Source organism: Chroicocephalus ridibundus, chromosome 13 (assembly GCF_963924245.1).
Source record: "Chroicocephalus ridibundus chromosome 13, bChrRid1.1, whole genome shotgun sequence".
NCBI classification, from domain to species: Eukaryota; Metazoa; Chordata; class Aves; order Charadriiformes; family Laridae; genus Chroicocephalus; species Chroicocephalus ridibundus.
The window spans coordinates 783,453-808,189 of record NC_086296.1 but is presented as its reverse complement, the minus strand read 5'-3'; the positions used below and the strand labels follow the sequence as shown (position 1 = coordinate 808,189).

General features: G+C 43.1%; 1 protein-coding gene across 1 annotated transcript in view; it reads left to right on the top strand.

Moving 5' to 3' along the window:
• Positions 1-24,737, top strand: part of PPIL2 (peptidylprolyl isomerase like 2) — a 71,566-nt gene that overhangs the window by 33,017 nt on the left and 13,812 nt on the right. The window contains exons 12-15 of the mRNA XM_063350790.1: positions 323-429; positions 12,537-12,626; positions 14,037-14,070; positions 22,377-22,494. Of these exons, the coding sequence (XP_063206860.1) occupies positions 323-429; positions 12,537-12,626; positions 14,037-14,070; positions 22,377-22,494 (349 nt within the window). The remainder of the gene's footprint in view (positions 1-322; positions 430-12,536; positions 12,627-14,036; positions 14,071-22,376; positions 22,495-24,737) is intronic.

The following is a 24,737-nucleotide window of genomic DNA, read 5'->3' as shown; positions in this document are numbered from 1 at the left end:
AAGTAACGTTTGTGATTGGTAGACGTTACTTGAAAATTATAGTTTGTAATATTGAATGCTTCTGTGACTTAAAAATATGGACGCTATTGTTGGCTCTCGAGGAGTTGGTGGTTTTCTATAATGGAAAGTGTTTTGCACAGAGATTAATGTGAGGTTATCATAGATGAATTGCAGAGTACAGTCCCTGAAGACCCAGGGCCCCAGGAGAAGAGGTCAGACAGTAGAATCTAGCAGTTTGTTTTCTGATGATTTATATTTCTGATAATTTCTAGAAATTAGTAAGCTTCCAGAGAGCTAATTACTGTCTTTTGCTTCGATACAGCTGCCATTGAAGAAGACGTTGTGAGATACAAATACGTGAAGAAGAAGGGCTATGTGCGACTTCACACTAATAAAGGAGACCTAAACTTGGAGCTGCACTGTGATATGGTACTGTGTGCCCCGTAGGATGAGTCTCTCTAGACAGCAAACAGAACAGGAGCTGGCGATGGAAATGTCCAAAGAAGGGAATACTGTGTAGTTGGAACAGACACAGATAAATAACTAGCTTTCAGTCATTTGGGTGTGTTTCCATACATACAGAAAACTCCATTGCAAAGTGTTTGTATATTACACTACTGTATGTACAAATGTTCCCTGTGAGTTAGTCCCATACATTTTAGTGGACTACTTACAACTTGTCAAGGTACATGTTTAGGGCTTCAAAGGGTCAGGATTGTAGTGACCCAAACAATGCCAAGGAAGACAGAGAGAAGAAAGAGGGAAGAGCGCAGAGGAGAGTCAATAACCAAGGTTACACAGCAGGTTACTGGCAGAACGGGGAAAAGAACCTCAGTGAAACTGAGAGCAGTCTGTCAGCCTGACTGCACGTAGTTAAGATCCCCGGAAACAGTTAGATTTGCTTCTAAATCCTGCGCTTTACAGAACGAACCTAAAAGAAAACATTATAATATGTTTTTCACTTCCTGCTGTCTTAGTTTTTAAGCCTCAAGTTTTCAAACATCCGTTTGCCTTCAGACTTCCCTTTGCCATTAAGAGGTAGATATTCATTTTAAAAAAACAACGGACCAGAGGTTTTTTATAGGCAATACAGTCTGATTCTGAGGGAAGTCTGTCACACTTAAAATAATAAACATGGAAGACTTAACGATAGATGGATGAGTTGTGGCGACACTGATGTCTCAGACGTCACTGCTTGCTGGTGTGCTTGCTTATTTATTTGTACAGCCACATCTATAAAAGGAAAAAAGTTTTCAATGTAAAAAGCCCAAACCTTCCGTTGTTTACTGAGATTTTTATCTCAGGAGATTATAGGCCTGAAGGTAGGTGTTTTAGGAAGTTGAAGGATGTGAATAGGGGGTTAAAACTCCTGCTTGTTGTGACCCTCACAGAATTTAAGGACAGTGGTGCTAGCTAGGAGCTGGGGTATCCAGAGATGCACTGGGAGTATATATATTTTTTTGCCTGGGAGAAGGAAAAAGGAGCAAACAGGACTGGCCTGCTGGCTTTCCTTCTCTTCCTTTCTCTCGCGCACGTAAGCAGCAAGACGTGTGTTAAACATCTCAAGCTCATCTATGGAAACAGTAGGGGAACCTCCACAGCAGCGCATCATGGTAATAATTCTGTAGGTCCCTGTCACCCCTACAGGTGTTTTCCGTGCTCTTAAATAGCAACAACTGTGTAATAAGGCAAAAAGCAGAGGATGATAGTACGGCAATATTTGGGGAAAGCAGCAGAAAGAGCAGATTGCATTGAATCATTTGTTTTGCCATATGTTCTCAAAGTGGCTCCTGGCTAATGCAGGCCGACTGCAGCTATTCTTACCAGCGTGGGGTTTTTGGCCACGTGCATGACCAGTGCCACCCAGTCCTGAGGACCTGGTCTCGGGTGCCCATTATAAACTTCCTGTATGGTATCCACTGCGTTTCCTTTGTTGCAGATGGATCCCTGATCGTCTCCCTTTCACACACACTGCTTCCTCGTGTACACCGTGGAGGTGTGCGCTGTTTTACACCACCAGCCTGGCTGCAACACTGGCCTCTGGCCATCTGTTTCTTTCATTTCTTTGTGTCGATTAAATCTGTGTGCATTAAGCAGACCTTTGGCACTGCAGAGGGGAAAAAAAAAATGTATATTTAGAATAAGTAGGAAAAACTTGCTGCTTTAAAGAGGTTTTCACAACAGCCACTGTAGGTCATCATCCTGGGTCTATGAAATCAGTTCTTCCGGGAGGCGCTTGTTTTCTCCCTTTACTATATAAGGAGTTTGTGCTTCTAACTTCGGGTTTCCTGAATCCCACTGAGGTTAGGCACATAAGGTAGCTCAGCGCAGATGAGAGCAAATGTCGTACAAACGTGTAACAGCTGTACAGGTCACAAACATACATAGATCCGCTACGATGGATCTATTGAGATTGCAAAGGCAGACATAGAAAATGGGGAAATGCCAAAATCAAGCCTTTCTAAACACATCCAGTTCAGCCTGCTTGTGAATATGCGTGGTAATAGTCTTAATTAACATATGCTGAATTTTTTATCAGCTCTCCTGGCTTATTCGGGGCACAAGCTGAACCAGTTCTGGGAGCTGTTTGGATCTGTGTAGTGAAATGGTTTATATGCAGGATTTGGTTTTCCTGCAAAAGTGTAGAATGCAGGTGAGGTCCCTGGATGCAGTCAGGGCGAACTGACTGTAATGCTCAATTATGTAATGCTCATTACTGGACTGTAATGCTCAACCAAATTAACATTGCACAGGCTTTTTGGTGCCTGACTTTTCAGCCTTGGTGATTTTTTAATGTGGTTGCCACGGGTAGTACCTCGGCTTCTCAGAAAGAAATGGAGAACCAGTTTTCAGCCCAAAGCAGTGCAGTGATACACACTGAGGACAGCAGCGGGTTTGGGACCCCTGGTTCAGCACACAATCTGTGCTACCGGAGTGAATGAGAGCCCCGATAGCAGTATTACGTTGTCGCTGCTGTTTGAATTCAGCCAAAATATGTGTGATTTGGGCAATTCATATATCTACTCTCTCAAGCAGTGCAGCTGCAGGAGCAAGTGTGTTCTTTATAACCCATATTACAGTAGCGTTTAGTTTCTCTTTTTAAAGACTGAGCACTGCTTGCTTGTTGTTGTCTTGACCTGACCACAGGCGCCTTTTTTTGATTGCTGAGCGATATCCTGTGCTCTGGTTATTATGGAAGCCACCCTGGCAATGGTTGTATTTGCACAGCACTGCAAATACACGATTATGAAATGCTTTAGGAAGCCTGAGAATGAAGTTGCTGTATAAATGTGACAAATGAATACCTGTGTCCGGAGGTAGGACTTGCAACGTTCAAATTATGTTTTAAAATAGTCTTACGGGTTAGATTTCAATATACACTTTGGGGTGAAGTCTTTGTGCTGAAATAGAGAAGAGCAAGTGACATACTTGCTGTCTTAGAGTGTATGTCTACTGAGTCTTCAATTGTATTTTCGTGCCTATGGGTTGTTTTTAAGCAAAATAAGTCTTGCAGTTGTGCTCTCAGCAGCCTGCGCCGTGTCTGAATTCTACCCGGTATCTCTTCGTCTTCAGCACCCCCTTGGGTTCTTACTCCTCCTCCTTCACAGCTCTTCTGTCTCCCGTTCTTTCTTTCCCTGTTTTTTGTGAGCTATTTGGCAGTATGGATGATTTGGAGTTCAGTCCGTATGTATACGTGGAAACTTTTGTTTAAAAATAAATCTAGGGCTCTTCATATACTAGTACTTCAAGGTGCCAGTCAGTGAGATTGATAGTGATGAGATTCCTCCTAGCCCCGAAAACCTAATCAAGAAATGTTTTGTATTGATCCAGGGGAGGAGATCAGCGCTGCAGCGTGATTGAAGTCATCAGTTACTTTGTGACGGGGTTGGGAGAGTGTGAAGTAGGGCTAGAATCCAGACAGCTCCTGCGTCTGAAATCGCTTGTTCAGAGCACCGCAAAACTTTGCTTAGGTTCCAGAAAGATGATGTGTGGTGTAAGTCATTGACCTGAGAAAAGGCAGTAAAAAGGCTTTGGAAGATAAGCTGGATTTTTTTCCACCCTTTTGAATTTGTGCCTCAAATGAGCAAAGGTACGCTACTGTTCTCTCTTTGCATCGTAGCGGTGTGCCTGTTGCTCTTTGTTGCCATTTGTTTTTCTCCCAGTATTCTTACTCAGATACAGTATGTTCCTCCTGATGGGGACTAATCAGATGGCCATTTGTTAGGGACGTTTTCCAGGAAGCCGGGTTCAGCTGGGCTTAAGCAACATTTGTTGTATATACTAATTGGCAACACATTTACAAAAATTCTACTCACCAGAAGTAATTCTGGCGAGTACGGAAGATTTAACAACATCCAACAAGTGTTATTCTTTCAGCTCTAGTCTTATGCATCACCAAACAAATAAATTATGAAAAAGTAACTGATGAAAGGCAATGAATGTCACTGGATTTACTGTGATTTTTCTGGTCTCTTCAAGTTCTTTTAGCTGCTTTAATCAGGACGCTGCTGGGAACAACTGTCTGTATCGTGTATTCTGCCGTGTTAGTGACTGTGGTGGTGCAGTTACACCTTGCAGGTGGTAGAGCAGCCTCTTAAGGCAGGGGGGAGGCTTTACCCCGTGCAAGAACTCAAACCGAGTTGATGTGGAAGTAGAAGAGTTTGTGGTGTAATGGATGGAGTGGAGAACTAGCAGCTGGTAAACCCTGAATCCTGTGCCTTTGCCACGGACTTGCTGCATGATGTGGCTGTGCCATTTGGTTACGGATTTTTTTAAATCAGTGGCATCCCATTTTTTTGTTTCACAATGAGAAATAAATGCGGGCATCATTTTGAATTCCCAGGCGGTAGCACGTATCGTAGATGCCTGATTGCTGGAGTGCATCCTACCCAAATTACCTGGGCTGCCTGTTGGAATCAGCAGCCCTGCGTAAGAGTAGGCAGAGTAGCAGACTCCTCGTCTCCACGCCTGTGAAAGGGAATAAAAATTCTTGCTTTTGCCTTTAGGTTGCTTTAAGGCTTTCTTGTTTAGTGCTTGTACTTTTTTATTTTCATTGTGCCATGGAAATATATGTATGTAAAAATGTAACGCTCCAGAAGACGCTGTCAAAGCAATGAACAGGGGGTTTGGTGTGCTATCTCCCGTCTCTCCTTCGGGAGTTCTCATGCGAGTGGTCGCTGTGGGGTAATGATCTGGTGGTTAAACACGTACCGATAGTGGTAACTGAATACTAATCCACAACTGCCATGACAGTTTTTGTAAATTCGCCTGTCTCTCTCAGGTTTAATACTTGAAGGTTTAAGGGCAAGTTGGCATAACAGAGAAGAATGCGAGATGGATTTCAAAGCTCCATCCAGCACTCCCCGAATGCTTTTTGAGGTTTTAGGACCTGGCAAACTCTGCTTAATGATGATGTCTTGGCATAACTATCTGAAGAAGCCATTATTCTACAAACACTGATGTTTTAATCTTTTGAGGCCCTCTGACCTGTTAAATATGCCTGTGATCTATAAATGTGTAATCCAGCCCCTGGTCTTTGAAATCATCTCTCCTTTTGTGTGAGGGACTGTTCTGAAGATCAGAAGCCTGTAAACTTCTTATCCATTTCCAGTGGGAAAGAAGTGAGTTGCTGAAAAAATTCTTTGACCTCCTGGCATGACGAGGTTCCCCAGTCTTCCTGAATCTCTCATTTTCTTTCTGATTTAAACATCCATTTACTCAATTTCTGTAAGTGTCGTTGTGGCACTGTCTGGCAAATAGCTGGCTGATGATTTACCAACGTCTTGCTCACCCAGTAATACGGTTGTAGGGAAGAAGTGCACTGGGCTTGGCCTGGCTGTAAATGGCTTATTTTGTGGTTTTTTCATCAAAGTAGGTCATTGTAGGAAGAGCTGCAACTTTCATCTTTGAAGGTTCTTGTCAACAGAAACTGAAAACACACAAACCAAACTGTCCTTTTCCAGTAGAAAGCTGGATAAAAACGTTTGTTGTTCCTGGTGTGTTTTTATCTCAAAGCACTACAGTAGCAGACAGGCCTATGGCTCTTCTCTGTGGCCGGGAGTGGAATGGCGCTGTGCAGCCAAACTGATTAACAGGTTGTTGCTCTTAAGTGACTAGAAGCTAATATTTAAACTGTTTTTAACTCTGGGGGCATAGCACCCATGCTTGAGAGAGGAGACACGCTTTCATGCGAGGTGTTAGTAGGAGATGCTTTATCTGGACGCTGCCATCGTGCGCTTGCCCCGGCGCTGGGAGTCCCCGCCGTCCCCACAGCCGGAGGGGACGTGCAGTGCGGGGCTGGAGAGCTGCTCGGCCGCCTGCCCGTCATGTCTCCCCTGGCTGGCTCTGCACAGGCAGCCTTGCCCTTGGCTAGCTGGTGGGAAGGCATTTTGCACACTTAGGCCTTTCCCGCTCCCCAGCCCCCCCCCGACAAGCTGGATCTGGGGAGGGACGCGACTGTTGTTGGATTTGTGTTGCTTGTTTTGTGACATTTGGCGGGGCAGGCGTCCCGTATCAGCTGCGTCTGCCACTCAGGGGTCCCGAGGAGAAGCGGGCGTTTGGGGTTACACAGCTGCTGCTCCTCATCTTCCTCTGACACGTCTCTGGTCTGTCCCTTGGCCCCTCTGATAAGAGCGGGGTGACCTTGGGAGGCCGACAGCTACCAGAGCTTCGTTCTCTGGCATGGAAAAGCTTACGGAAAACCCGTGTGACCCACACATTTCAGGGGGGAGAGGACTGCTTTCTGTTCTACCACTGCAATAAATAAAAGCCGGAGGAAAAGTAATGGCTGCGGCTAGGGATGGCAGCTCTGCCTCTGGAGAGCTAGTAGTTAACACTGACAAGTTTAGATGAGTGAATTCGATGCCTGTTTAACTGGAGTTGTGTTCAGCTGAATTGATTGATTGTCCCTGTATTTGCAAAAAAGTGAAAAATAAAACTGGAGTATGTCATTTTTTTATTGGCATCTTGTCTAAGCTAAGCATCTTGCTGAAAAAAAAGCTAAGCTAAGTTTTCGGTAGCATCATTAATGTCAGAATGTGGAAGAAATGCCTTTGAAAAGTGAAATTTAGCTATCTGCTGGAATCTTTGTTAAACAGCTAATTAAATTATAGTGGGTTTCTGCATAATGAGAATGCAATAATTCTGCTCTTTGTTCTAAGCAAACTTTGAAGCTTTGAGGTAGCAAAATAGGCAAATGTTTGCTATCAAGTCAGCAATCTATTACCTGAGGCATAGTTTGCTTGTTCTGATTCTGTTTAATATCAGTAGGAGTCTGGCTAAGTGTTTTACCCCACGCTGCCCTGATGCTTTCATCTCTCCCAGTGCTCCCTCGCAGGAGCCGTGCTCTTCTGAGCGCAGATCGCAAGCTGGCCGAACGCGGTTGCTGACGGTGTGACCAGGCCGAGAATGGTGTCCCTCGTACGAACCGTGTCTTTTCTGAACAGAACCCTTGGTGGCTCTTTGCCATCGCAACCTGTCACGGGCTCTGCCCCTGGTCCGTTGGTGCCCAGTGAAGCAGGGCAGCGTAAATCACCTTCCAGTACAGCATTGTGCATTGAAACACGCTGGAAACATTTATATGTCCCGTTTCTTTCCATGGCTTAGTGGAGGGAACAGACACTGGCACCTGGTAGGTGGGGATTCCTGAAACCGCTCCATTACAGCTGCCTCCGACTGAGCCCTAAATAAAGCCAAGCCTTTCCTAGGGCCAGTTCTTTCCCGTGGGATGGGCAGGCTACGAGGATTGCAGGTTGACAGGAGTGGGGAGAACTCAGTTTAAACCTTACCAAGTCACCTCTTTGTGGGCTCACACTTTATAAGAGTTGCTAGAATGAACAATTACAAGAGTGAAAAGGCTCTATGTAAAAAAAAAAAAAAAAAAAAAAAAAAAAAAGTATGTAAATGGAACAAAATCCACCTTGCATTTTAAAGCAGATCTGTGTTAAAAAATTGCAGGCTTTGTTTGAAGCTTTAGAAATTTCCACCACTAGTTCATGCCTCTTAGTAGTGGGATTCTGGCATTTGTGTGATAAGATGAAGGCTGTAGAATGCAATTTTAATTTGTGAGGAACGAGCTTTTCATTATTTCAGATTATTTCTGCTTTGAAACATAGGGTTAATGAGCATATATCAAGGCTCTGTAGTTTAGTGCAACTACTACAGTTCATCCAATTTGGAGAGACAAAAAGAAATAAAAGGGAAGTGGAATTAGCACAAGGAGATTATACAGATGTGCGAATGACAGCTTCTCAATGCTTAGTGTGAAATTTCTCTTCAAGGTTCATGCAGATCCTCAAGGGATGGAGCATTTTGAAATGATTAGCTCTTCACGTAGTGAAGCCTTCTTCCTTGCAGTCATGGCAACGCCTCAGAAGCTCCTCTCCTTTCCCATCTCCCGCACCTTGGCAACAGGAGTGCCGTAGGTTTTTAATCAGCTTCTGGTTGGCTCTTCAGCTGCCCAGTGCAAGTTCCGAGTTAAGGCAACTTTTGCGTATGTAATGACCCATTTTAACTGGTGAGAAAGGAGAGCCGCAAGCTGAGAAAGCAGACAGTGACCTGGCTTGGTTAGTCTTACCCCTCGGTCCTTGGGATGCAGCAAGAGAGATTAATTTTGCCTGGTTTGAAGCCACCCTTGCTGACAAAATAGAAACTAACATTGGCTCAGTTAATACTTAAAAGGGGAAGAAGATAAAATCTGCATTTCCTCTAGAACTTTATAGTAAGGACTCAGGGTTTTTTTCTGTTTTGCTTTGGGTTTTTAAATTTTATATTCCTTTCTTTAGTGATTTCACACTCAGCCTCTCATTCCTGTTGTGTTTCCATGGTCATAGTAGCAATGACTTTTGAGTTCTGAAATTTGTCCAGGCCTAGGAACGAGGAGAGTGCTGGTATTTCCATGTAGAATTACCTACTAACATGTTAGCTAAGTGGAGACTTAAACATAATTAGAAAGCCATTGGGCTGTTTCCCCATTAAATACACATGTCTGTGAGCCAAGCAAAGCATTTGTGTCATCTCCTGGAATAAGTATTCTTCTGCGTTCCTGTCTCAAACGGTTTATTAAAATTTTACCACTTGTCTTGGGTGTGAATTTTCAACAGTTGAAAGACAAGTTATCTGGCATCTGCAAAATAAATGGGGAGCATACTTGGAGCAGCAGGCTCCTTTTGGTATAAATAAGGGGTTTTTTCTTACTGTTTGTCATTCAGAGAGAGTTGTCTTTAAATTGAAGAACGTCATACAGAGACACTGCATTCACTTATGTCGTCCCAATTTGACCGAAGAAAAGGAAGGATTTCTCAAGGCTGTCCTACCACAGTCTTCAGAGAGGAAAGCTTTCCACAATTTCTATATTTGACTTCTTTGGACTATCACTGCATCCTTCTCGGAAAATATCGCAGTGGATTTAAAACACGACCTTTTTTTCTGTCAGTGGCTTTCAGATCAAAAGATTACCAAATTAAGGTGGCATTTTCCCCTTGACTTTCTCACATATATGTCTAAATCATAGTCAGCAGATTAAAATAATTTAAACCGTTTCCTGCTTAATGTAAAAGGATTAAAGAGGGAAAAGTTAGCTGGTGCTGTTGCGGTCAGTTTGAGACAAGGACAGCCAGGAGCACAGAGGGAGCCCGAGTCCATCGTCAGTGGTGAGGCAGCAAGAAGCTGGCGTTGTCTCCTGCACTTGTGCGTTCCCCGGTGCCTGGACCATCCCTTCCTCCCTCAGAAACAGTGTGAGGCAGGTGCTGTGGAGGACGTTTCTGACGAAGTAGACAGTTTTGCATTCCGAGACTGCCAGTCTGACACCTTCCGCAAGATCTTACAGCCAAATAACAAAGTCAGGTTTGTTTACATGTATTTCTCATCAGTCTTTGTAGTTGGAACAAAGACTTCAAAGGTTGGCCACGTTTGTGTGGTCAGTGCAGAATTTAACGGCGTTACGTAGGACCTAGACCTTCCCCATCAACCTCAACCCTTTTTCCCCTGCTTTGGACAGGGTGCTGCTTAAAAACATCCCTGAAATGTGCTTGGCAGTGTGAGATTTGGCGAGAACATGAACTGCTTTGAATAAATCAGATAATCTGAGCCAGATATTCTGGATCAACTGCATGACTGAAACTGGGGTTTATTACTGATTCACTGCAAACCTTTTTATTTGTGTCTACTAAAAAGCACTGTAAAAGGTAATGGTAATGTTGCTAAGGAACTGTTTACCTGCCAAATGTATCTGTATGATGCATGAGGTGACCATGGGAACCAATTTGGTGGCAATTATTTAAAGAAAACCTTGCAGCGAAATGATTATCGCATGTATACTAAATATTTTTCTGCAGTTGTGTTTGGAAAGCTTTTTTCTGGGAAAAGATATAAGTAGAAATCCATTTAGAGAAGGGTCAGCATAGGTCCTACATAAAAAATACATTACTAGAGCCAGTTTTTTTGATGTATATTTTACAAATAATATTTTGAAAATAAATAGGAAAGCTGTACTGTGTTATCAGCACTGGGCAAATTTAAAACGGTTTGGTATGTATTCCTAATGGACTCAGTCTTTCGCCTGATTTCATTTTTCTTAAAAAATTAATTACAGGTTGCTGTATTCCCCCCAGAGAACTTATTAACTATGTCTCACTTTCCAAAGAGTGCTTGGTTCTCATGAGATAAAGTGCCTTAGGCTAAAAGCTGCTGATTCCGTTTCTGATTCATAAAGAAATTTTTTGAACTTATTTCCTCCTTAGTGACATTTTTCATGAGAGGTAACTAATAGCACTACGTTAGGATCAAGGCTGTTGGGATCGTGTCTTATTAAGGAAGCATATGCTGCAGAGACGATTCTTCAGGGGGTGAATTTTTCTGGAAAGGTTACGTACAAAGATTATTTTCAAGCATATATGACCAAGTCAAAGAAAAAATTTCAAATTTGCTAGAAACATTGAAACAATTTTTTGTTGCTTGAAACAATTTTTATGGAGTCTCTTCAGTTATGAGTTCCCCTCAGGATACTACCAAAATAAATGTCCTAGTGGCATTCTACCATAAAACCGTTATGGTACCATTACCATTTTAACCCAGTGAGGAATTATATAGGAAATCTGAGATAACAGCAGACGTAAGATTGCATTAGAATCTGTTTATTTTTTCAGTTATGACCCAGCTGACAACTGTCATCTCTATCTGTGTAGAGTAATTAGAAGGAATCATTATAAAGAATTTATAATCACAGGTAGACTTTGGATAATTAAGAGACATTTCAGTCAATAAAGAGAGGTGAGAATGATTGCGTTTCAGATGAGAAAATACAGAAAATTTAAGTTCTGTATGGTTCCAGATGAGTGCTTGTGTGGATCTGCCTTTAAAAGGATAGAGATTATTTCATCCTTCAATGACCGCTGTTGGGCTTGCCTTATCTTTTTGCTTCCAGGTCCCTTTGTGTTGCGTGGGTCGGTCTCCCTGCGGCTCAGACCCAGGTGATGTCCTGCCAGCGCGAAGGCGACAGGGCCTTTTTCGGAGAGGCCCCAAGTCTCGTGTGTGCTCGCTTACGGACACTGCCGCTCGTGCTGTGGCTCTATGTGCAAGCACGTACAACAATAAGGATATTTTCAAGGCCTGTAACAACTCAGATTAGTTAGATGTATTATTTTGTAAAACCGTCGAGTTTTACAGTAAAAGCTATTTATGTATGTAGTCCAGAGTGGGGCTGGCAAACATGGCCAAGCACAGAAAACAGGCTGTTTCTGTACTTGTGTTTGTACACGTGAAGGGATTTTAGTATTGCAGAGAAGAGAGTCTGTACAATTACAGTGGAAGGATAACAAGGTAGACAGTAAAGGTTTTCAGAAGGTGCTGTTTGAATGCCAGGGCTCATAAATTCAAATAAATAGCTTTTATTTGGCCTGTAAAAGCAAATTAGAAGTAGGCAATGTATTTAGCTTTCTTTTTTTTTGTTTTTAAGAATTCTTTTTTCTTTTCGATTTTTGAAAACGAGTTGCCTTTTTTATTTTTTCTATGGTCCGGTGATCTGCGGGGTCAGTCCCATTTTTAGTTCCAAGTGGTGAAGAAGACCAGATGTTCCGCTCCCGGTTAGCTTCAATGTGCTCACTTTGAAAGAGTGGAGCAGAGAAGTCAGGTTCTTTCTTACTCTAGGAAATGAACCTTTTTCGGTGTTAGAAGTGCCCCTTTGGAACAGGATTATGATCCGCTGCTGGAACTAAGTGACTTGAAAGTCTCTGAGCTTACGTGCTTTCTCCATCGTTATGTCTTCTGGGAGCTGACATCTGAGCTGGTGTTCAAAACTTCTTTGTGCTGTTGGACGGTCTGGGTTTAACTTACTTAACACAGCATGTGTCTCTGCAGTATACTTTAAAAGAGCATATATTATGTCTTTTTTCTGTAGACAGAGACTCATTCCTCTTCAAGAGTCCTGCACGATTGTTTCTTTGCAAGGGACGAATGAAAAGTGATTCTTGTAAACAGTGTAGTGACCAATTTGACTGCCTAAAGGTATTGCTTAATTAAAACTTCCGTTTGCCTTTCAGACACCCCGAACCTGTGAAAACTTTATCAAATTGTGCAAGAAGAACTATTATGATGGAACAATTTTCCACAGATCAATTCGTAATTTTGTGGTAAGTATTGAACAAATCCTATGTAATGCATAATATGTGATGTCCTCAAAATATTTATTTAGCTTAATTCAGTTTTAGTTTCTTCCACGCATGGCAACTTGCAATAGATGTATATTAAATATACCATCAGAGCTAGGATCGTCCTAGCTTACTAAATTTGTACTTACTAGTCTTACTAACTGCTGCTTCTGACTAATATTGTCACTCGGAGCATCGCTGCCTTTAGCAGTGCTTTTTGCTGGCGTTCCAGAGAAAGCCTTTGAGAGCCATCGCCTTGGCAAGGCTCTTGTTATCTTCCCTGGGCTGTGGGCGGTGGTTAATGAACAGAAGGAGGGAGCGAGCGGGGGGAATGCTGATTTAGAGAAGTAATACTGTGGCCTGTTGAAATCCCATTCAGATGAAACTTTAGAAAGCAGCTGAATTTCTGTTTCGGGTTGTGGTAGTTGGATACTGTCAGATCACCCTTTCCCGAGCGTGCTCCGGGGCTGGGTGCCCAGGCGTTCCGCATGAAGGAGTGGTGAACCAGAAAGTTGAAACAATTTTTATGGAATATATTTATCAAAGATCTTTATTTACATAGGTACAGTCCAGGCAGCTTAGGATACTGTAGCTGTCCTCTAATTTCCTTTCAGAAGAATTAACAGCCTGATCCTGAAGGCAGTGCGTATCTTTCAGGGGACATCGCTGAATGTTACATTCCATCCTGTCATGCTAAGAAAAGTTAGGGTTTTTTCTTTTGACAGCACTGTATATCTCAGTGCATAGTTAAACTCACAATTAAAATTGTGCTTGTTTGCTATTACTGTGAAGCTAGTCATGGCACGCTCCCTTTACTGGCATTAAAATAAAGAATGTTATTTCTGTAGATCCTGCGTATATATAAACATAGTGATTAATTACGTTGCTGAAAGATTGGTTTCACGTGGGGATTCCTCCTACTGCAGATAGTGAGGGGGATACTGGGAAATACAGATACAGATACAGAAAATATTCCATATTCCCTCATTTCTTGCCTTCCCATCGTGTGGAGGATTGGTAGCAAAACGTAAAGCCTTTTCATTTCCAAAAGCAATGCATCATCAGTTAAAAAGCAGGTTATGACCCAGCACGTACTAGAAAGGATGATCCAGTTAACCCATTTGAGACTGTTTACTTTCCCTATTTACCCACAAGAGAGCTATTATTTTCATAAAACTGTCATTCTGCTCTTGGGTAAGTAACGTAGGAGATGACAGCCAGCTGATAAAAGAAGCTCCAAATAAGTAGTAATGGTTTCCTTGTTGATAGCTTGTCAACATGACACAATATAGAGGGAAGCAAATTGAGCTGAATTGGCTTTTATGGTCTGTATTTAATGTCTTTCACACAGATACAGATATGTAACCTATTGATTTTATTTAAATTCTGCAGATCCAAGGAGGTGATCCGACTGGAACAGGAACAGGTAAGGTTGAGTTTGAATCAAGTAAACTGTTTTCACTTCACGTCCTGTCTTGTTACGTTTATTTCCAGGCACTTTGTAGATTAATATTCTCTAAATGATGATACATGGTACATTGTGAGTATTTCTACTTTAAAGCCTAGGGTTTTTCGCTGTATTTTTATGACCATTTTAATTATGCTCAAAATTTTATCTGATATATTCTCAGTCTAAAACTTGGGCTCTCTTCCATGTAGAATTCTTGTTGGGTCTTTGCTTTTTTTATTTTTTTCCAAAAAATAAATAAATACAAATTATAATGATTTTACAGCTGGCCTTCCAGGGCAAAGAACAAAGGAAGAAACACATTCATGCAAAGTTGCTTTCAAATTCAGCGTTCATGAAATACTTGAGACCTGCCTCGGAATTGGTGAATGGCCAGATACCATCTGTTCTCCCAGCTAGTTGCCTTGTAAAGCCCAGGCTGCTCTTTTTCTAACTTTTAGGGATCACCGTTAATAAATTCTCCTGCCCGCTCTTTCTCCCTTAGTTGGAGATGTGCATAATAGTTGTATCAGAAATGGTCGGGAGATGTAGCAGCTGACGGGTCCTCAGAGCGTTGCCCACCGCAGTAGATATGTCATGTAATAGCTCTGGTTGCTGCTGTAAATTTACTCATTTTCCACTTGCACCTTTTATCTACCCACTTATAGATGTCACCAGCCGCCACAGCTCCTCCTCGCCGCGTCCTGTGGCATTCGGTGCATCTTTATTCTAGTTCATACACGTGTCACTTGTGTATGCGAGCACTGTATTCTTCTGTGTGTGCTCACAGGTCATCCAAAAAAGATGTCTTCGTAGTTGTTAAATGCTTAGCTCTATTTACTTTCTAAATAATGTTCATGTGAGTTGTCCAACAGCTTTTCTTCTCCTGCATGCGGTAATCAACAGTTGCATAGATTTGATTTGAGACTAGTTAAAGGTTCTGTGTTTTGGTGGCAAAAGCCCGTTAACAAGATTTGTTACCGTATACCCTCGGACTGTCAAAAGATATGTGATTTGATTTTGTTATAAGGAAAGTTTCGGTTCGAATCCCAAAAGACGTAATTAGGAACATCTTTTAAAATGAGAAATTAAAGAGGTGTCAGGAGACAGGAGAAATTTAATGGGTTGCCTGAGACACCTTTCACCCTTGTAGGGTGGAGTTCAGATCCTGCTGTGGAATGAAAATTAACTTGCCGGTGTCGTTCTTGTCTCTGTTCGTGCAAATGGTGGAAGTATTGTAAGACAGCACAATTAGCAGTTGGCAGAGGACTGGCAGCGCAGCTGCACTGAAGGTCAAGATTCAGCTCTACTGGCAAAGCAAATAGGAAGTAAAATGCAAATAAGCCCATAAGAGAAAAAACGCCTTGTATATTCTTTATTTTAAGACCTCTAGTCTTTTCCATCTTTTCCTCCTTGTCATTCTTAATTAAATATGACTATATTGCAGGCGAGATGTCTTGCAAACATCTGTCAAGACTATTAAAGTTCTAATAAAATGGACAGTGTGCACTCAAATATAGGAGTGTTGCAGATTTTCAGAGACTGTTTGCAGTTATTGCATAGTCCAAACAATGCAGCTATCTTCTTTGCAACCGAATGGGTTTTATTTTTTGAAGACAGCTGAATTTTAGCTATCCTTACTTAATCACTTATTGAATATGTAAATGGACAGCCTGGTGGGCTACCAGGTTTCTCTTGGACCGTCATGCCTGTGTGTTTAATACTTGGTTAAAGGAAGCCGCTTAGACAGTCCAGAGAGCGCAAGTGGTCTGTCAGGATGTGTTCCTGACTACCCGGTGGATCCTGGGCACTCAGACGTGAGGCAGAGATTTCCCGTGCGTATCTGGAGCCACGTGCTGTAAGAAGGTGGCCAGAGCGAAGGTCCTGGCTGGCTTTGTCTCCTCTGCGCAGCAACGCAGCCAGAGGCCGGGTACAGCCCGTCAGCGCTGCGAGAACGTGGCAGAGTGGTGCTTCCTCAGGCTCCTGTGGTGTAGCATTTCAGTCCATTGGTTTGCGTGTTATTAATGTGATCGCAAGCATTCATGTTAGCAAAGCTTTGGAGTAAAGCACTGGGATTCAGTACCTTGTAGCTTTTTTACCTGGGTCTTGTATGTTATTTGCAGTGTAAATTCCCCTTTTTGTTTCTTTTGGCAGTTGGAAGGAATTCCAGTATTTCTTTAACTCACTGCTGCTCAGAAAAAAAAAAAATGCATCTTTGAAAGCTAAAAAGTCCATGAAATTTAATGGTCTTTAGAGGTTTACCAGGGGTGTAAGTGACTTCTGCGATATCAGAGAAGCATATGAGAGCACAAAAGGGCTTTCTTCCCAGATATTTCAGTTGGCAATAGGAAAGGCCCTATTACCTTTTAAACATCAGTATTTTAAACTGCCAGAATTGTTTCTGTTAGAGCCTTTTGTAGGAAGACTTCAGAAAAAAAAGAACATCCTTTGTTTTCTCTTCCACATAGAAACTTCTGCTTTAACTGAAATTTTCGGGCTAAGAGGTTTGGGATGGTTTTGTTTGTTTATAAAAAACCCATGCCTTTTCCTGTCTGATAGGTGGAAGGTGCAATAAGCCTGTATATAATTTCATTTTGTTATATTTATTTAATCATTGCTGTTCATCAGCTCAGGAACCAGAACAGACTTGTTCAAAACTCTTCCCACCATTTGGTTTCTGCCGCCTGCCACCCCTCCCGTGTTCAGCAGCAGGTGTCAGGGCTATGGTTGCACCACCCCAACGCTTGGCTGATCAGCCACTGCGCTGCTAACCGAGCCCAGGACTCCCCGGCTTACGGGTGGGTTTGGACACACTCAGTACAACGTGACGTACGGTTACATGTCACGCGTACGTGGGCTGCGGCTGCGCTCTCGGCTCACCTGGGTGAGCGTCTTGTGTTCTGGAAACATTTCACAGGTGGAACACGCCAAGCTGGTTGTCACTGCCCGCTTCCACGGCTGAGCAGTCCTATCTGTAAGCAGCGCTCATCCTTATTTCTTTTTTATTTGTTATACAGCACCCCAATGTGTCCTTCTTGGGTCTCTTGTTAAGCTGTCATAAAAGTAATTGTGACCCAGCAGCCACATGAAGGACGGCTGATTCCTGGTACTCGGCAGTTACCCTTGAGAGGGAGGAGGGTGGGAATTAGCATTATGGCATCTGGAAGTTGAGATACCACAGAGGGAAAAGAATGGGGAGCAGAGATTTACCTTGGCTTAGCTGGCAGGCCTGCGTTGCCAGAGCACTTAGATGTAGAGTCCTGTGAGGCTGACACTGATGTAGAGGACCAAACTCATTTTCTACAGCCTTCAACTTTTAATGTTTCATAGACTACTGGGAGAAGTTTGACTGTGCTGCAGCAGCTTCTTTCTTTTCTAACAAATAACCACCCATGGAGGCAGTATTCAGAGCAATAAGCTGAGTCATGGTCATTCTTTGTAATGATTAATTATTTGAAAATGAATTTTGGATTTGTGATGTATCTCTTTTCCTGCTGTTCATAACAACTCAGTGGCTGAACATTGTGAGTAATTCTGCCTAGCTCACGCTGGTGCAAGTGGAGCAGCTGCTCTGTATTTTCAGTGTTCCAAATAATATAAGAAAATTTGCGTGCAGGAAAAATAGGTTTAATATCCTAACCCTTTTGTATGAAAAAGAGAAAACTATAAGCGTTACGTTTTCAAAGTGGCACAGGCATTTTCCAGCTACTCTTCCTTGCACCCTGTTGGAACGTCTCATGAATCAGCTTGTTACGCGCCTCTGTCCATTTATGAATCCAGGAGGACACAAAGGGGGTGTGGAATCGCTGTAAAAGTCCAAGGTAAAATACCAGTGGTAGGTGGGAATTGCATTTTGGTTGGCAACGAGCAGAGCTTCTCTGAGCTGTCAGTGGCAAGGGACTGTGGACAAACTTGGCGAGTTCTGCAGTGCCATTTCCTAACAAGGCAAGTTCCTAAAATGGAACCAGTTCTAGAGCCCCTTTTCTTGCATGACTGAAGCTGAGCAAAAGGGCAAGAGCGGAATCTTTTTCTCTAGCAATACACTCCTTTTAGATTGCAGCCCCGCTGAAAATCCGGCCCCTGGTATGCGGGATTAACAGTGCCGTGCCCGCTCATCCCAAAGGGGAGAGGCGCTTACGGGCTGAGCTAAGGCTTTCACATTTGCAAAATGATTCAAGAATCTCGCTTGGAAAGCTCTATAAAGTGTCAGATGTTATTATGTACCTCGTTGTTCCAAATGACAAGAAGAAAATTACAGAAAGTAAGCCATCATTTTTGTGAATCAGAGCCCTCCCACTTCCTTACCACTGCTTAGCAATTTTTATGCCAGAAAAAGGAAGGATTTATTTAAAATCACAACTGTCACGAGTGATGATTCCCAGCCCACACCTGGCTTTTGGAATGCTACATTTCTGAAGCTTTAGGTGCATCTCTCAGCTCGATGCAAGAAAGTTGTATGACTTCTGTAATTTTACCCCAAAAATTACTTTCTGAAAAAAATGCCTCTAGAAGCAACAAAGACTACCAAAGGGTAAGCTGTTTTAGTTCAAAAGGCAATCTGAAAACCTGGCTGTTTTCTGTATAGCTGCTTATGGGTGGTTGTTTCAGGTGTCACTTTAAATCTATTCGCCTTTTCACTATCAGCACAAGATGCAGATACGAGACTGAATAACTGTGCTTCGGTTACCAGCTAAATATATCTTGCCACTCTGGATAGCCATGGAAATGATGATTGCTAATTTTTTCTGTGAGTTGTGTGGTGTTTGGTTTCATCTCTGTGTGAGAATTAGGCAAACATCTCTTTAATTTAAGAGAATTTTTCTCCTTTATTAAAAATGTGGGGAAGTGGCTCCCAGCTGCCTTCAGCTTTGAGTCTCGGCTGTCAGGGTAGGCATGTGACTTATTTTACAGACTTGTGCAAAACCTCCTTCCAGCTCCTGAAGGCTTTTCTGCTCTCAGAAAATGAGGAAGATGGCACAGCCACACCTCCCGGCCATGTGGGGAATACACAGTAAAATCTGCTGGGTACTTCCGAATGCCTCCTAATTATTACTAGTAGGTTTGGAGCCCGTGAGTTATTTTCCCGAGTTTACATTGAGCTGTACTGTACAGAGTAAAATGTAAGGATCTAAAATCGCTGTTCCAGACCCCCCCGGCTGCGCATTAGGCACTGTGCTGCCATGGCAGTAGACTAATGAGGGATCTGTACTTAATCTTCAGCGAGAAAGTGGTTCTGGGTTTCAGTAATTAAAAAAATGTATACGTTTAACTCACCATCTTCTGGCTTGCTCTGTCTGGTCCTGCTGCAAGCAGATACTTGAAGCCTGGAACCGTTCCAGGGGTTAGCAGGAGGCTGACAAACAGCACATTCCGGCTATTTTTAACTTAAGGAGAATACATTTGGGGTTTTCTTTTTTTTTTCCTTTTTTTTTTTTTAAGTATTCTTAAATTAAAAAATTGGTTTTTTTCTTTAAAAAAGCAACGCCCACCCCCAAGCGTTCCTGCGCTGCTGTCTCGCTCCCTGTGCCGTGTCCCAGGCGGTGCTGCTGGGCCTCCGCAGACACCTCAGCCCTGTCCTTTCCAGGACGCCTGGCCCTCAGGCGAACGCTGCCCAGGCCATTCCCGTTCTCGCCTGCAGCTCCCGGCAGAGGGATGAGCCTCGGAACAGCTGTCCGAGGGGCAGGCAGGGACCGGGTCTCATCCTGTAACTATCTACTAAAATATTAGCACTTATTTTGAGAGAACTGGAGTGAACCAAAGTTAGCCTTCGTACATACAAGATTAATTCTGACCTGCAGTGCGTGATCTGAAATGAAATCATACAAAAATAAATACTCCAAAACCTAAAGGCCATTGCTCGTTTCTCCTGTCTGCAGGCTCTTGTGTCTGGGTGCTTGGTGTGCCAGAGAGAGTCTCTGTCATTCACAATTTTCCTCTTCCCCTTTGAATTATTTTTCTGACCAGCAGAGGCTCCAGGGTTGATTCCAGCCTCTCTCAGCAGCTTGGCAGTGCCGTGATCGCAGCACCAGGGGAGAGCACACGGAGGGTGTAACGGACCCAAGGGTTTGTGCACTTGCTGCTGTGACCGTCTCAGTGGGACGTGTTCAGGTCTGCGCATCGTCTGAGGGTTTCTAACAGCAAATGCTCCTCTAGGTTAGGACTCGCAGCGGGTGAAGCTGTGGCTGCCCCATCCCTGGAGGGGTTCAAGGCCAGGCTGGACGGGGCTTGGAGCAACCTGGGCTGGTGGGAGGTGTCCCTGCCCAGGGCAGGGGGTGGCCCTGGATGGGCTTTAAGGTCCCTTCCAACCCAAACTGTTCTGTGATTCCAAGTCCATCTGCTTTACGAATAATTAGGAGTTCCTTCAAGAGGTCCTTTGAAGCAAAATGATGTATTTCTATAAGGAAGGTCCAAGTGACGTTTGTCACTCGGGCCATGACGGGGAGCAGACATGCGGGTCCTGCAGCAGTGGTGCCGCAGGGGCGGTGGCGCGGGCAGGGAGCATCCCCGGGGCTCCCCATCAGGCCCCAGCGGGGCAGAATGGTGAAAACTGGGAAAGAGGGAAGGAAGCAGCGCACGAGTGTGGTGCACTCCATGGCTGCAGGCGTGTTCCTGGCTTCGGGCAGCGCCTGGTGGCACGCAGCCTCGCTGTCCTGAGCATAGCTGGTGTATTTACTAACCCACCAGAACTTTGGTTTTCTGAACAAGGCAGGTAACTAAGGCACTGCGTAAGTAACCTCTCAGCAAATAGCAACACACAGGGAGATTCGTTAGCAAAGAAAATTACTGGCTTTTGGTAAGACATTTTCTAATGGCTTGAACAATTTGGATTTGGCTAGAATAGCTGGGGTTTGGATCCATCTTCAGGCCAGTAGAGCTGGCTGCAGCTGTACCATATCCCTTTCACCCAGTACTGGAAGAGATTGGCATACGGGCTCAAGCTGGTGTAATTTAGCTGATCTTAAAATATTCAATAGCCAAAGATTGCTGAAGTAATCACTCCTCTACTCCCGATGACAGAAAGTCCCTACAGGGTTTGTCCCCTTTTGCTGCCTCTTGTCAAATTGCAGAGCAAGCAACACTCAACTCTATTAATAGGTCTTTTGAACATGATTAATTGGGTTTTTAAGTGGGTCAGTTTCTTCCAAAATTTCTCGCTTACTTAGTTGCACTTGCACAGGCAGCTGTCGCCCTGGGATGCTTTGTTTTCATGGAATCACCTGAAACTCTTTCCTCATTTGATGCACTCTTGTGATTTTCTGCACAAGGTTTTTAGTAGGGGCCTGTTCTATTCTTCAGTTTTCTTTGCTGCTTGGCTGTGCAGCCGTACCGTCAAACTGCGGTCCTGCATCGCGTGTGCAAAGAGCCGTTGAGCACTGCAGGTCCTTACTGACCTCCTGCCTCGCGAGGATGCGGTTCCTCCAGAGCGTTCTCCAGCCGGTTCTGCAGATGGACCGGGCTTCCTGCCTGTTCGGATCGTTTTGTTTGGTTTATTTTTAATACTGTCCTAAGGTGAAATGTTTTCCCATGGTTTGTCAAACAAGATTATGGATTTGACTGTAAAACTATGACTCATCTCAGCCTTCGTTTTTCTTATTAAGAATGATCCTGGAGGAAAGTGCAAATGAAAATGTCGGATCTGTCATGAATAATGTAAAAATGACAGCCAGGAGGAGGGGTCTCCCAGGCCCCCTTTCTATCCACAGGCACAGAAAAGAAATGAGTTTTGGAGGGCTGGGTCTGTGGCTTGTGCAAAGTTTTGCCATCCTTTTGATTTCATTGTGCTTAAGTGTTTACATCATCGGGGTATTGAGTATTTGAGCTTATAGCTGTTATTCTTAGTTGATTCTCTGAACGTATTTCGTCTCCCTGATATTTATTTCCAGAAGCGATGTTATATCCAGAGTGCAATTAAACTGGTAATTCTTTGCTCTGTGATTTGTCAGGAAGCCACTTTTAAAGATTTAATGACTCAAAAAAGAAGAATTATGGTAAAAAATTAAATCCTTGACAGTTCTTCAGCACACAATATATAGTGCTGTTGCTAAACAGCCTGGTGGGCTGCAGTTGATAGTGTGGGGGCACAGAATTGTGTTGCCAGTTACAAGCATCTGATTTCAAGGGCACGCTCAAATCCTAGCCTAGGGATAGGGATGAGGTAAGAATATATTATACACGTAGTGATCACAAGTGCCAGAAACCTTAAATTTAATGTCAGTGCCTGTTATAAAATGTAGTGGGAAACTAATGAAAACAAACATTTCTTCTGTCATCTTTTCTCTTTTAAGGAGGAGAATCTTACTGGGGAAAACCATTCAAAGATGAATTTAAGCCCAATTTGTCCCACACGGGACGTGGTGTTCTTAGTATGGCCAATTCGGGACCTAACACAAACAAATCACAGTTGTAAGTAGTCACTTGCTTTTTGTGTTTTATTGTTTCCCTCCAGACGTTGTGTCTTACTCCGTTAAGAAAACAAATGACATTTTACGAGCTACTCTTTAAAGTTCAGTCAAGTGAAAGATTCTGTCGAGTGCTGCATATTGAAATCAGGGTAGCTACAGCCGCTGTTACCCAGTCTAAGAGCAAAGTCAAGCACGGCAAGAACCTGTAGGTTTATAGTATCATCATCATTAATTTTTCTTTTCTGGTTTTATGATTTGAAGGTTTTATTCATTTTTGTCAGTGTCCCCCCGCTGTTATCCCTGTAAGATCATTACACCTCTCCACTCTGCTTAAATTTAGTCCCATATTGAAATTTTTGAAAGGGCTTAATGAAATTAAACATGGAAATGCTGCTTCTTTTTACTCACCTGATTTGAAATAAATGAGAAGAGTTCTGCACTGTTGAAACACGTAGAGCCCAGCCATGGCAGAGTGCAGAATGGGGGGTGAGAATGACTTGTTTTTAAAATGTACAAAAGCAGAACGAAGACTCAAACGACAAAAAATGAATGAAGAAGCAGCAAGAACAACAAATGAAATTTAAAGATACTGAAGTTGCAATAACTTTCCTTATGTGTAACATCAATACGGGTGTCTGCCTGCAGTCTTTTGGAAATGTTCTGTGTCACTTTGAGCCAACTCTTTCTTGGCTCCTCTCTAAGTCCTGGAATAGAAAAAAGTTATACCTTTATTGGGAGCCTCAGGAAAGAGAGAGAGAGAGTGTGGGGTGAGGGGGGGTGTGTGTGTGACTATATGTGTGTGTTGGGACTGGGGAGGGAGGGAAGGGGTTCCTGGTGTTGGTCGTCATGATGCTCAGTAGTATTATGCTTGTAAACCTATGCAATAGTGTCGTTAGCCTTAATTAAACACAAGTGCTGGTGTCAGGGCCTTTAATAGGCTTACTGCCATACTCCAGGCTGAGCACATGTTGGGCAGTTTGCAGGGTCGAGTTGCCGTAGAGCTTATTTTGGATCTGAATGTTATTGCCAGCACTCAGGTGCTAAATTAGGGGAGAGTAGAGGCACTTTTTTGTAAAACGAAACAAAACAAAACAAACGGATTCTAGAAACAGAAGATATAGAGACAGTTCATGAGTGATGTGCCATATTGAGTCACGTCATCTGCTGCTGTAAATGTGATCGTATGTTTCCCTAAAATTTGCAAATGGAATATGAAATTCCTTTATATGTGAAGTCCTTGAGAGACTCCAGCTGCCCATATTTATAAAGCTTCCGAAGCAGTGTTTAGACGCTTCTGGCAACTGTTGTGACCTCAGGAACTGGGTGAATAGCTCTCCCCATACGTGGCAGGCACTGCAGTGCAGGGTGAGCCGGGTCCCCTGGGTAAGGAGCGCTCGAATAATGCTGCAGGCTTCTCCTCCGGGATCATGCTGAGTTATGTTAATTCCATTGCCCTTAATTTTATTTTGACTGTGGTAATGGATGAGGAGCTTTCTCTGTATATTTGCTACTGCTCAGATTTTTTTTTTTGTTACAATGCTACATAACTGACCACTTGATAATCTTAAGTGTTGGATATCTGGGAATAACGTGGTGCAAAGAACCCGTGCACAAGGGTAAGTCGGAATGTTTGCCCTGTGTAGGAGTTCACGTTCTACACAGCCTCTGGGAGCTTTGCTGGGGCTAGCTGCGTCTTAATAGATTGTCTGGTGGATTGCAGCCCCTCCTATTTGCAGTCCTATAACTTCCTGAGGCAGTTGCTTATATGGAAAAGTGCTTTTGGAATGCTTATATATTTTTAGCTGTCTCTAATGTAGTGTAACAGATGGAGACAGGGAGGAGAGCCAGCACTGCATGTCCAGCCAAGATGGGCCATCGTGGTCTGCAGACCACAGCGTGGAAACCTCTGTCTCATACCCTTGTCATCCAAGTCTTCCGAAGAAGCATTAAGCTTTAGAGAAAAGTTTTAGTAGTAAAGGTTGCTTTGGATTTGGTGGTTTGGTTCCCATGTTTATATTTAAAAATACAACCCCAAAAATTCAAAGTCCACTTAATTAAAAATTTAAAATCCAAGTTTCACAGATTTTCATTATGTTTGACACTTTGAAGTATTCTTCTGCCATGTTTGTATCCGAAGCACAAATTTGCTGTGTCCAGAGGAGAAATGGATCACCAAGAGGCCAATGTAATGGAAGAGAAATGCGAAAAGTAAATACCCTAGAAGACACACGTTTACACTGGCAG